Source organism: Rhinoderma darwinii, chromosome 8, assembly GCF_050947455.1.
Source record: "Rhinoderma darwinii isolate aRhiDar2 chromosome 8, aRhiDar2.hap1, whole genome shotgun sequence".
NCBI classification, from domain to species: Eukaryota; Metazoa; Chordata; class Amphibia; order Anura; family Rhinodermatidae; genus Rhinoderma; species Rhinoderma darwinii.
The window spans coordinates 80,854,997-80,868,765 of record NC_134694.1 but is presented as its reverse complement, the minus strand read 5'-3'; the positions used below and the strand labels follow the sequence as shown (position 1 = coordinate 80,868,765).

The window sequence follows — 13,769 nt, the reverse complement described above, 5'->3', positions numbered from 1 at the left end:
TTGGTCTTTTGAGAGTCCCCGTGTGTAGTTTTTTACTGATGACTCTCTAAGGCAATGGTGGGAAATTTGACTGATCAGCAGTCTTCAATGAACACACTATAGAGTTTGTATTTAGCCCTTTGCCTGCTAAAAACGTATCTCATATATCCTGGCAGGAAGGCACTTCAGTAGCCAAGAATGAAGCGGATAAGTCCTTGCTACTAACTGCTCTCTCAGGCTAGGTCACAGCTTGTGCTAGAGTTTTCTATTAAAGCGAAGACTCTCAGCTCTAGCTAATTTATGCAAAGATATTTGCAGCAATCCCTTCAGCCTGTGAAGGGGAAGGCGGGGGATGTGGAAGCAACGTTTAGGGACAGGAGGAGAATATGTACTTTTCCTATCCCTGTATGGCTCTTATGGCTGTTTGAAAAATTCATGAATTTGACTAAATTTAAAAATTAGAGTCATGAAATATTACATACATCCTTGGCAGTGAAAGAGTTACTGGTAGCCGTAAAATAATAGTGCACAGTGACCTTTCCCTAGTGGCACCTGCAGGCAAGCACAGTGACAGGAGCAGTTAAGTGCCTGGCCCCTTCTCACCACCAGCCTTATAGTAGTTGCATGCCCTGACTCTCTGGTACAGATGTAGCCAAGTTTATCTTGACTCTGATAACTTGCTGCAGCGTGATATCACACAACAAAAGTAATTGAAAAAGTCAAGTTAAAGTTTCCTGACACTGTATTTAATGCGTGAAGTCAAGATACAGATGGCTGCATCTGTAGGTATGTCACTGGCTAAGGGACGATTCTTCTATCATTAAAAATTAACTGTGCAAATTGTAAGTACATACTTTATCAATAGAACCTAAAGTCAAGCAGCTTCAGTGGCGGGTAGTCCTCTTCTAAATAAAATCTTAACGTGATTTTCCAAGAATACACAGCACAACTTTGATTTATTTCTATTTTATGCACAATCAGTTATACAACCTACAGTGGCAGATATAGCGTGGAAGCAATCCACAAAGAGGAATCATTCAAAGAGACAAAGATGAAGCAGTGGTGAAATCTAAGAATGGTGATCAAATAGCACGTTACAAAAACATCTAAAACTTGTTTACACTTGGATTTTAATACATTTTTCATATCTCTTAAATCCCTCAGCACCAGCTGTGGATGCTCCGGGTTCCACAAACTCCAACCACACATGATCCAAAAACAATGCCAATGCCCTGGACTCCAGTTGCATTTGAAGACAAGACTTTATTCCATAATACATAAGCAGTACAGGACAGGCAAAGTTTTGGCCCACAAGTGTCCTTGAGAAATGTGACTTGAGAAAAACCACTTGCTGGCTGAAAAGTTGTCTGTCCTGTATTGGTTACATATTATGGTAGCAAGTCTGGTCATTTATCTTCAACTGAAGCTGGAGTCCGGTGCATTGGTGGTCTTTTTGGTAATACATTTTTCATAACATTGGGGAAAAAAAAACTTGTTCCATATTTTCATCATTCACAGGATGGCACAGATTGCTATTATTGTACTGTTCGCTAAGACTCCACTTTATGGGCCTTTTTGATAACATTTTTGGCAATCTACTAGTCCTTCTCAATGAATTAGAATATCATCAAAAAGTTAATTTATTTCAGTAATTTAATTCAGGAAGTGAAACTCCTATATTATACAGATTCTTTACAGACAGAGTGATCTATTTCCAGCATTTTTTTCTTTTAATGTTGATGATTATGGCGAATAGTTAATGAAAACCCAAAATTTAGTGTCTCAGAAAATTTGAATATTATATATTTCAAAAATGATTTTTAATACTGAAATGTTGGCCTACTGAAAAGTATGTCCAGTATATGCACTCAATACTTGGCCGGGGCTCCTGCATGAATTACTGCATCAATGCGGCGTGGCATGGAGGTGATCAGTCTGTGGCACTGCTGACGTGTTATGGAAGCCCAGGCTGCTTTGATAACGGCCTTCAGCTCGTCTGCATTGTTGGGTCTGGTGTGTCATCTTCCTCTTTTCAATACCCCATAGATTCTCTATAGGGTTTAGGTCAGGCGAGTTTGCTGGCCAATCGAGCGCAGTGATTCTGTGGTTATTAAAGTGTCCTGGTAGACGGCTGCGCTGACTCTGGACTCGATATAACACAGTGGACCAACACAGTTGCTCAGTGGTCCAAAGTCCTGTTTTCAGATGAAAGTAAATTTTGCATTTCATTGGGAAATCTCGGTCCCAGAATCTGGAGGAAGAGTGGAGAGGCGTCAATCCAAGTTGCTTGCGGTCCAGTGTGAAGTTTCCACAGTCAGTGATGGTTTGGGGGGCCATGTCATCTGCTGGTGTTGGTCCACTGTGTTATATCCAGTCCAGAGTCAACGCAGCGTCTACCAGGAAATTTTCGAGCACTTCATGCTTCCCTCTGCTGACAAGCTTTGTGGAGATGCTGATTTCATTTTCCAGCAGGACTTGGCACCTGCCCACACTGCCAAAAGTACCAATACCTGGTTTAATCACCACAGTGTCGCTGCGCTTGATTGGCCAGGAAACTCCCCTGACCTAAACCCCATAGAGAATCTATGGGGTATTGTGAAGAGGAAGATGAGACACCAGACCCAACAATGCAGACGAGCTGAAGGCCGCTATCAAAGCAACCTGGGCACCTCAGCAGTGCCACAGGGTGATCGCCCCCATGCCACGCCGCATTGATGCAGTAATTCATGCACTCTGAGCCCCAACCAAGTATTGAGGGCATATACTGTACATGCTTTTAAGTAGGCCAACATTTCTGTATTAAAAATAATTTTTAAAATTTGTCTTGTATAATCAGATTTTCTGAGACACTAAGTTTTGGGTTTTCATTAACTGTTACCATAATCATCAACATTAAAAGAAAAAAAAAATGCTGGAAATAGATCACTCTGTGTGTAATGAATCTATATAATGAGTTTCACTTTTTGAATTGAATTACTGAAATAAATGAACTTTGATATTCTAGTTCATTGAGAAGGACCTGTAAGTCACACTGGGGCTGTGTTCTCAAACAAGGGCAAAACCGTGTCCTTATGACGAGATTTGGAAAAAAAACAAAACTCATTTTGACCACGACGTGACATCACTGCCTAAGTGTTAAAAGCAAAACGCTGTTTTAGGGGCATGCTCATGAAGGTCTGTGTGTGACTATAACCTATTATTGCTACAAACCTAATTTTCTTCACTGTGGACCACAATTGCCCACATTTATTAATAATGCCTGATTTTACACCAATGAAATTAAAATGGGCAATTTCAGCCAAAATTAGGCATAACTTGAATATTACATTTGGGCCAATTAGTGGACAATACAAAGAATGTTTTACAGAAAATACACGGGTGTGCGTGCGTGCGCCTGTGCCTTATAATTTACCTTCTCTATTAAAAATAAAAAACACTGCAGTGGAGCCCACTACATCCAACTTACACATATAACCCACAATTTGTATTTATTTTTACACAGGAGATCATTCTCAGGGCTACTACCCATATTTTCCATAGCTTACATGTGAAACAAGTGGTAAATAACCTACAGAAATGTGTTCAATACTTTTGCTAACAGCTGTAAATTGAATGAATGTGAGAATACAATGCATATTCTTGGACAGTTGGGGGCGCTATCCTGATTAAGAAGATTCTTAATCAGCTTGTGTACCCTGGCCATATGCCCAACTTTTGGCCATCACCGTGGCTCCTAAATTGCGTTTTGATTCTTAGACGATTTAACCTTTCCTACAAATCCATCTAGCAGAACACTATTAAAAGACATCAAACAGAGCAAATAATATAAAAAAATTGATTAAAAACAGATTTCCCTTTCGCAGCAGGTACTATGGGTATTGCCACAAAAGACAATTCTAGCAAATTCACATGATATGCCATAAATGTCTAATTGCTGGTAGTCGCCTTTCCCCCGATCTGCCTGCTTGTCGGGGGAGACCAGCTCTTTGTTCAAGCTCTGCCTGGATGTAGTGCCCACCTCACCAGGCAATATGGGGGGGGGGGGGGGGTCATAATATGCCATAAATGTTGTTTGTGGGAAAAACCCTAATATAGCTGTGTTTGCTGTATTTACAATCTTATGGTGGTTTTTGAACTGAGAAATCTGTATAGCCTAGATGGGAAAAAGCATTTTACACAGCCGGATCCTCCACTTCACCATTGGCAGCAGCGTTTTCAGGCACATCTTTATATTCTATGGTTTCTGGGGGCTCAGACACCATAAGGGTGTGCTGAGCTGGCTCCTCTGCTGCGCTGTGGACTCCTGGGGAAGACATTGTTCTGTTGATGAAAAAGAATGAAGTGTGATGGATGAATAAATGATATAGTCCATTGTGCACAAACGCCACGGGAGGACTCTTCTACACACATGAATGGAGTTTTCCAGTTTATAGTTAATGTGTTCTTCAGTGCAATAATATACTCTCTGCATTGATTTCTTATTTAAAGAGGTATTCCGTTTTCAGAAAATTAAATATTGTTTGTATAATGAAACTATTCCATTTTACAATATACTTTCTCAATTACTCACAGCTTTAGATCTCTGCTTGCTGTCCTTCAATAGAAACCTTTATCGTCTATTCCAGTGGATGCAAATCTGTTCTTGTCATGTGGTGGACACACGGGTGCAGCACCAATTACAGCTGAAGTTTGTGTATCAGAACTGTGTGCCTGTGTGTCCATTACATTGTAGGGTGTGCCTTCAGGCTCACCTGTGCATATCTGTTAAAGGGTAAATAAACTTCTAACAAAATTCTGACATGTCAAAAGTTTTGAGAGGTGGGGGTCTGAGCACGGAGACCCCCCACCCCCCAATCTCTAAAATGAAGAGCCAGAAGCGTGGTTGGGGGCTGAGTTGCTTAGCTTCTGATCTGCCTTTCTTTGAAAAACCGATGTAATGGTGTACGGATTCAATAGAAAGTTTATGGGCCCGTACACCGTTACATCGGCTTTCCGAAAAGAGCCGATCAGAAACTAAGCGTCTCATCGTTCACCCTAGCGCTTCTGCGGCTTCATTTTAGATGGGGGTCTCCGTGCTCCCCACCGAACAAAACTTCTGACATGTCAATATGACATGTCAGAAGTATGAGTTTTTTAGTTACCCTTTTAAGAATCTTTTGTTAAATGCCTTAAAGAAGTGTATACAGTTCATGTGTGTATTACTTTTACAGAACTAAGTATTTGTTATTGCAAATCTTCATATCTAAATTTAGAGTAGCAGAGCTGTGTGACGAACAGTCTAATAGATTTCACTATAAGGGTATGTTCACACGATGAGAGGCATTTACGTGTGAAAAGACAGACTGTTAACAGCTGCCTCGTTTCACACGTAATTGCTCCTCGTAATTTACGAGGCGTCTGAGACGCTCGTAAATCTTGAGCTGTGCTTCATTGAGTTCAATGAAGAACAGCTCAAATTACGTTGCAAAGAAGTGCCCTGCACTTCTTTGTCGAGGCAGTCCATTTACGCGTCGTCGTTTGACAGCTGTCAAACGACGACACGTAAATTACAGGTCGTCGGCACAGTACGTCGGCAAACCCATTCAAATGAATGGGCAGATGTTTGCCGACGTATTGTAGCCCTATTTTCAGACGTAAAACGAGGCATAATACGCCTTGTTTACGTCTGAAAATAGGTCGTGTGAACCCAGCCTAAGTGGCATTTTGTAGGCTGCTATTTTTTTTTTTTTTTTTAGCACATAACGCAACCAATGAAAAAAAAAATTCCCCAAGGGTGTCCATAGCCTTTAAGGTTTTCCCATATTGGACAGTTATGGCCTATACACAGGATATGCCATAAATCTCTGATAGATACGTGTCTCGCCTCTGGGGCCTGCACCTATCTTTAGAACGGGGCCCCCCCTCACAGTCATCCTACCTGATCTTGCTCTCGCTGCTCTTCGGCGACTGACTGACAAGGTGGTCGGAAGTACAGACACTGCCGAACTCGACTGTTTCTGTACTCTCAACAACTTCATCAGTCAGTGGTCTGAGAGCAAGAGAAGGTAGGACATGGGCAGGAAGCCCTATTCTAGAGACAGGTGCTGGTATTCGAGGTGGGACCTGTAGCTATCGGACATTTATGGCATATCCTGTGGATATGCCATAAGTGTCCAAGATGACAAACCCATTTAAGTCACTTGTTCTGATTTTGGTAAGGTGCAGTATTCTCAGGACCTTGTGTGGATCCAAATCACAATCCACACTAATACAGTATCTAGATCACAACTGGATTGAATAGGGGCAGTAAAATGTGTACTATAAATGCACGTTGGGTCTCATTGATCAAAGCTGTCTAATAAACTATCCGTATTGGCCATCGCAACCAATCAGGGTTAAGCTTTTGTTTTTTATGAACTGCTGGGGAAAAATGAAAGCTGAGCGATAGGTCGCAGGGATCTTTTTACTGCTAGACGTTTTTGATAAATGAGGCCCATTTGTGCACATTGAATGCACACGGGTTGTCAAGGATAAAATAAAGCACTTCAAACCCCATTACATCTTTCTAGTGTATTCCCTTATAACCTTATCAAAGTATCTTACTGGAGTTCGCTGGTCTTTAAATGTTTCTTTTTGTTCTTCTTTTTTGCAATAAGGAACCAGGTGACAACACCAATAATCGTTGCCAAGAGCACTGCCCCAATGATTCCTGCCAAGATAATCCCTGCTGCACCTGCAGTAGTAACAAAAGGAGAAGTGTGGTCGTCATCATTTCATTAGACTGGTCCATATTTATCAAGCAGTTTACTCCAGTTATCGCCATAAACTGCACACATTTATTTTTACAAACGGTGAAGTGCAGCGAATGTGACATATTTTGACCACATTCACAAAAAAAGGGAATGTGGTCTCCAAGGAGAGTTGGTTTAGGCCACGTTTATGAAGAAAAATAGGTAAAAATGTGGCAAATTTTGTAGCAAATTGATTTTCTGACTAAAAAAAAGTTTCAAATGAGCCAAATTATTAAAAAACATACATTTGGCGCAAGTCACTCCAACTATCTCATTTTATTTAGACTGGCGTGAGCTGTGTCAGTCTTGGGAAATGTGGGCCATTGTGCACAGCTACAAATATGACACAAAAAAAACAATCTATAGGTGGCACTAGAGAGCCAGTTTACTTCCTTCTGGAGGAGAGCTAATTTGGAGACTTTTGCCAAGAAACATTGCCTATTAGGCTGGGTTCACACGACCACATTAACGTCCGTAATGGACGGACGTATTTCGGCCGGAAGTCCCGGACCGAACTCAGTGCAGGGAGTCGGGCTCCTAGCATCGTAGTTATGTACAGCGCTAGGAGTCCCTGCTTCTCTGCCGGACAACTGTCCTGTACTGTAATCATGTTTTCAGTACGGGACAGTAGTTCCACGGAGAGGCAGGGACTCCTAGCATCGTACATAACTATGATGCTAGGAGCCCGGCTCCCTGCACTAAGTTCGGTCCGGGACTTCCGGCCGAAATACGTCTGTCCATTACGGACGTTAATGTGGTCGTGTGAACCTATCATTCTATGTCTACAGATGTAAATTGTCATATTTAAAAATTATAATTTTGTGTCCGCAGCTCCTATACAGGCGCCTAATTCTCACTAACTTACATTTGGAAGGTTAGCAATAGGATAGTGGGGAACAGATGGATATCAATATGACTGCAGGATTGGACTACACAGAGATTGTTTGTAGTCTGTTACCATGGAAACATAAAGCAATTAATTTTAGCTTTTAATAAAAAACAAAGAAAATGTTAGTGAGGGTGAGCTTTCCTTTTATGACTGCTCTTCCTCCTATTTTAGGAAAAAAAACATAATAGACAAGAGAAAGGTACCAAATTAAAAATGAATGGTAACATGAGCTAAATCAAAACAAAATAACAAATTCCATACCTCCTGTATGTAAATCCAGCTCACAGGTTACGCTGCCTAAGTTGTTGCTTGCTGTACATTGGTAGTATCCGTCTTCTAACTTACTCATATTACCTATAATAAGGATTCCATTCTGCTGTGCTGTCAAATAAATGTATTTATAAGTAAATGATTCGTATTTATTATTACACAGGATTCGAACAACCAAATTCTCATAACTTGATTTAATAAAATTTGCACACTTTCTCCAGTACACGAACTATACTGAAATTGTACAGAAAAGCTTTTTGAGAATATGCTTGACTAGTCAAAACACATACAAATGTAGACGTTGAATTTGTCATTGTACAACTTGAAGCTGCACTTTTAGGCTATGCTCCCACTTGTTTTTATTATATACCTGGCGTATGCACCAGGTATGTTCATGAAGCATATGGCAAAGGCTTCCACAGGATTTAATTGACCCAATGTATGCCAAAATAGTGTCCTTACGTTTAGGTGGTATGCATCGTTTTTTGTTTTTTTTAAACTATTATGAAGTATTGTCAACTACGCTTTTTCAACGCAGAGGCATCTGTATGGCATAAACTTGCATATGTCAGAGTTTTACGTTCAGTGCATATGTTGTGAGATTCTCCCTGCTTATGTGCCAGCTGTGAAGAAATTTTAGATGTGAACAGAGCCTTAGTGTATGATAACGCCATTTTTAATAAATATGATATTACAATGGGATGTATAAAACAAAGAAAAACAATTCACCTGACAACCTTAGGTCTGTAATAACCGCTTTTGCTCTACAGCATAGTTTACTTTACTAGGGAAGGATGGATATTGCTTACAGTACTTGAACATACCTGGGACACTAAAGTACGCCAACCTACATGAACCTATACCAAGCTTATTTAGTTGATTCTAATTATTCACTGACTAATTGGTGCTTGTGCCATCTGCCAGTTCTTACTACAAATAATGAAAGAACAATTCTATTTCTTCTTAAAGCCAGATTGGCTACTAGGGCCTCATGTACACGACTGTAGAGGTGTGCACGGGTCGTGATTACAGCCTGGATGGGCTGCGGAGGGTCATCCGCGGTCCGTCTGCAATCACGGACCGTGCATACACAAGATGTGCATTGACTTCAATGAGCCCGGACCGCCGCAATTGCGGACCGTATAATGACATGTAATATTTTTTTTGCCACTCCGGGCAATGCACAGACTGTGGAAACCACAGTGTGCATTGGCCCATAGGATAGAATGTGTTCTATACTATCCGCATTTGTGGATAGTATATGGCCTTAATGTTAAGCATTAGTGAAAAGGAAAGAAAGAGGGGTGACTATGAAAGTCACTTTGCCTTCTGTTTACAATCTCAATAATAGTTACTGCAATGAATATGTAACCTAAACCACCACAGCAATACAGTAAAGAAAACACTGAACGTAAAAAAATTGAAAAGTAAATATAAGTTCTTGGTTTGTCAAGTTGTCACCAAATTCTAACACAAAAGAGACTAGGTGACATCCACTAGAGAACTATGACAGTCAGCGGCTGTAATGACAGTCATTAGTGGCTGTCACACAATAGAGAAAAACATGAAACTAAATGATGCCTGGATACAATTGTTTTAACAACTTGACAGATGAGGATGAATTATAAGGACTTATTTTTTAATGTGATATTTCATTAAAGCAGGAATGCTCTTTAAATGTTTTTCACTTTTATTTTAAATGTACCACCAATAATTTGAGCAATTTCATCTCCCGACAGAAGTTCATATCAAATAGCGGGAGAGGAGGCCGGTAGATCAGGTGGTACTAATGCTGAGGCAACCATACGATGTCGGTATGGTGCTTTGTACGTTTGCCTTGGCAACAGTATCACCCCTTCCGCAGTAGGTTTGCCAAAGCACAAAAATAATGAAACACTTTACCTGCAAACCAACACTTAACAATTGCCTGCTTGCGTCAAACTTTCTATTGCCCTATGGTTTTACTTACTCATATTAATTGGCTTCGGATTTCCATTTACAATTCTAGTCCAGACATACACTGGACGAGGCATCCCCTGCTCAGATAGACATGCCAGCCGTGCAGCGTGCCCAGTCACTATGTCGCCTTGAATACTGCAATGTGGAGTTGATGGAGCCACTGTAAAATAAATTGTGAGTACTCTGAAAACAGTGATACATATAATGGCAAAAAAACGAATGTCACCTTTAATTACAGATAACATGCGAAACTCCTACAAAGTACCCGAACAAATTCGAGAAGCCGCAAGGCTACAGGAGTGGCCATGAGCACTAAGACTACTCGTTCTATGTTCTAAAGTTTAACATGTAAAGTCTTTAAAATACATACAAATACTCTCTATGGGTTTCCGTTCTTATTAGTAATGGTTGTATTTACTCGTTTAAGCAAATTGCGGTGCTTGATAGATTTAATGGCATTGGGAACAAGCTATCTCTTCCACCATTTTATGGGTCATCAGTTGGTACTTGGCATTATGGAGTAACTAAATACTGACCTAGGTCTCTATAATATTTATATCTTGGGTCTAATATGACCCTGGGAATCATAGATTTTGTGTATATTTCAATTGATCAGTAGTCCACTAAACCCATAAAACCTCCAGAGCATTTTGGCCTGCAGGACCTGCTCAGAAATGTGGCTTCGCAACAGCTGGAGATGCACAGGTTGCCATTTTTCATTTCACAAAATTATGCCAATATTATTCCCAACTCAAGAAATTTTATAAATGTCTGAGTTGGGAATAACACTTTAAAGGGTTACTAAACTTATTACATGTCAGTGACATGTCAGAAGTTTTGATTGGTGGGGGTCCGAGCACTGAGACCCCCACCGATTGCTAAAACAAAGCGGCCGAAGCACTCCGGTGAGCGTGGTGCTGCTGTGTTCCTGATCGGCTTTTCTCGTAAAGCTGAGCAAGCGTTGTATGGGCACATAGACTTTCTATTGAGACCGTACACCGCTCTCTGACACGACACGAAGCAGCAGAGTGCTCGACCGAGCACTTCTGTCGCTTTGTTTTAGCGATCGGTGGGGGGTCTCAGTGCTTTGATCCCCATCGGTCAAAACTTCTGACATGTCACTATGACGTTGTGACAGGGTTTCGTAGTTTTTGAACATTCTTGTGTAGATTTGCATGCATATATTGCTCTCACTTTTCATGTAGTTTACCTTTGGAAATGGGGGTTGTCTGCTATGTGCATCCTCTACACATACATAAGCTGGGATCTACTGTTATAATCAAACTCATAAAAAGAAAGAAAGATTCTAAGAGATTCCTGAGGTGGCCTATCTAGTTTGTGCACCGGATGTGGTATACGGAGGGTTTTCTGTTTTGTGAGTCCTACCTACGGCATCTGCAATAGGCACAGTACTCTAAATACTTCTAATAGTCTTTAAAAGAGATTACTATGATGTAAATACCCTGGACAATCAGCTGCATTTGACTTTGACCAAGAGGTTCTGGAAAGTTGGACACCTCACACCTGTAGATTCCAGTATCTTGTGGCTGCATGTTTGAAATAGTTATTGTAATATTTCCAGTGGTATTGGAAGCTGTCACCCTGTTTGCAAACCTTCCCATTGCGTATGGAATCCCTCTTTGGTAAGCATATACCTAGACGCAGAACACAAATAGCAAATCATTATATACAATACACAAAAATGGAAAATATACGTTTGTAAAAAAAAGTACTTGAAAAGTATGCAGTCTGAATAGAACGCCACATCAGCTGGATAGGCACATTTTCTAAAGAGGATCTCCACCTAAATGTATTATTACAAAATATTATAAGTATGTCAGCAATAAATAAATGTGTCGTTTGATTACTGCCGAGCCTCTTTGCCCTGTTTTGCTCTCCGGTCTGTGCCATTGTGGGCTTAAAGGGGTTGTCCCAACTGGAAAACACATTTTCAAATGCTGCTGCCGTAGGCATAAGCTAATGAATGTGTAACCTTGTTATACATGGTCACTCCAAGTCTACAAGAGAGAGATCATTCCTTCTAGCCTCTCTCCACTTTGGTCAATAGAGTAGATCCTGAGTTGGGGGCTCCCTCTATGATGTCAATATGCTGTAATAGAGAATATGGATGGGGATGTCCAATTGGCTAAACTCCTTTTAAGCACAACTCAGTAATTTGAGACTCATTAGTAGGTCTGAGAATGCCATTTAAAGAGGATCTGTTGGCTCTCCCAAAACAATAAACTGGCACTCTAACGGGAACTGTAATATGTGATAGAATGGAAAAAAATAAACATCTTGCAGTGTTGGGCTGTGAGCAAAAGACTAGGGTACCATGGTTTATCCGAGATTCTTAGGTGGCTGCTGCTCCTCAGGTTGGACCTAAAGATCAAGCCTTTGGTGCACATCCTGAGACTTTGGACTGGGTCTTTCTGATTGTGCAGGAAATTGTTGAGAGAGGGCTAGTCCTAGGATCCACATAAAAGGTTGCTGTGTAAGGTCAGCCAAATCCTTGATGAGCTAAACAGTCCGTATAATGGGTCCCACACTTGTAGATTCATGCATTGATATACCTAGGTTAAAGAGGCTCTGTCACCAGATTATAAGTGCAGTGGTTTTTATTTTGCAAAACGATCATTTTTGACCAAGTTATGAGCAATTTTAGATTTATTCTAATTAGTTTCTTAATAGACAACTGGGCGTGTTTTTACTTTTTACCAACTGGGCGTTGTACAGAGGAGTGTATGACACTGACCAATCAGTGACTAATCAGCGTCAAACACTTCTCATTGTTCCAGCCCAGCTTCTTTCACTGCACAATCACGCTGTGCACTGAAAGAAGCTGGGCTGGAACAATGAGAAGTGTATGACGCTGATTGGTCACTGATTGGTCAGCGTCATAGGCCTCATTCACACGACAGGGTCCGAGTGTCGGCCGTTTTTGGCCGATTTTCCCGGCCGGTTTGCATCCGTTCCGATTCCGTTCCGGGCCGAGTTGCCGTTTTTACCGGCCGATTTGGACCCGATTTGCATCCGTTTTTTTCCCTGTCCGTTTTAAAATCGGATGAATTTCATTTAAATTTGTTGCCACACACAGCCCTTTGTAGATAATGCCACAGCCCCCCTGGTAGGTAATGCCACCCAGCCCCCTGCAGGTAATGCCACCCAGCCCCCTGTAGGTGATACCACACAGCCCCCTGTAGGTAATGCCACCCAGCCCCCTGCAGGTAATGCCACCCAGCCCCCTGTAGGTGATACCACACAGCCCCCTGTTGGTGATGCCACCCTGCCCCCTGTAGGCGATGCCACCCAGCCCCCTGTAGGAATACCACCCTGTCCCCTGTAGGTAATGCCACCCAGCTCCCTGTAGGTAATGCCACCCAGCCCCCTGTAGGTAATGCCACCCAGCCCCCTGTAGGTAATGCCATCCAGCCCCCTGTGGATAATGCCACCCAGCCCCCTGTAGGTAATGCCACCAAGTCCCCTGTAGGTAATGCCACCAAGTCCCCTGTAGGTAATGCCACCAAGCCCCCTGTAGGTGATACCACCAAGCCCCCTGTAGGCGATGCCACACAGCCACCTGTAGGCGATGCCACACAGCCCCCTGTAGGTGATGCCACACAGCCCCCTGTAGGCGATGCCACACAGCCCCCTGTAGGCGATGCCACCCTGCCCCCTGTAGGCAATGCCACCCACCAGCCCCCTGTAAGCGATGCCACCCACCAGCCCCCTGTAGGCGATGCCACCCACCAGCCCCCTGTAGGTGATGCCACCCACCAGCCCCCTGTAGGTGATGCCACCCACCAGCCCCCTGTAGGTGATGCCACCCACCAGCCCCCTGTACGTGATGCCACCCACCAGCCCCCTGTAGGTGATGCCACCCACCCTGCCCCCTGTAGGTG

At 42.2% G+C, this 13,769-nt stretch overlaps 1 protein-coding gene across 1 annotated transcript in view; it reads right to left on the bottom strand.

The window, feature by feature from the left end:
- Window positions 1-4,020: 4,020 nt before the first annotated feature.
- VSIG1 (V-set and immunoglobulin domain containing 1) overlaps window positions 4,021-13,769 on the bottom strand; it is a 31,465-nt gene continuing 21,716 nt past the window's right edge. The window contains exons 2-6 of the mRNA XM_075834346.1: window positions 11,330-11,522; window positions 9,878-10,027; window positions 7,900-8,019; window positions 6,562-6,691; window positions 4,021-4,299 (exon numbers count right to left, since the gene is read on the bottom strand). Coding sequence (XP_075690461.1) covers window positions 4,152-4,299; window positions 6,562-6,691; window positions 7,900-8,019; window positions 9,878-10,027; window positions 11,330-11,489 — 708 coding nt within the window. The 5' untranslated portion in view covers window positions 11,490-11,522 and the 3' untranslated portion in view covers window positions 4,021-4,151. The remainder of the gene's footprint in view (window positions 4,300-6,561; window positions 6,692-7,899; window positions 8,020-9,877; window positions 10,028-11,329; window positions 11,523-13,769) is intronic.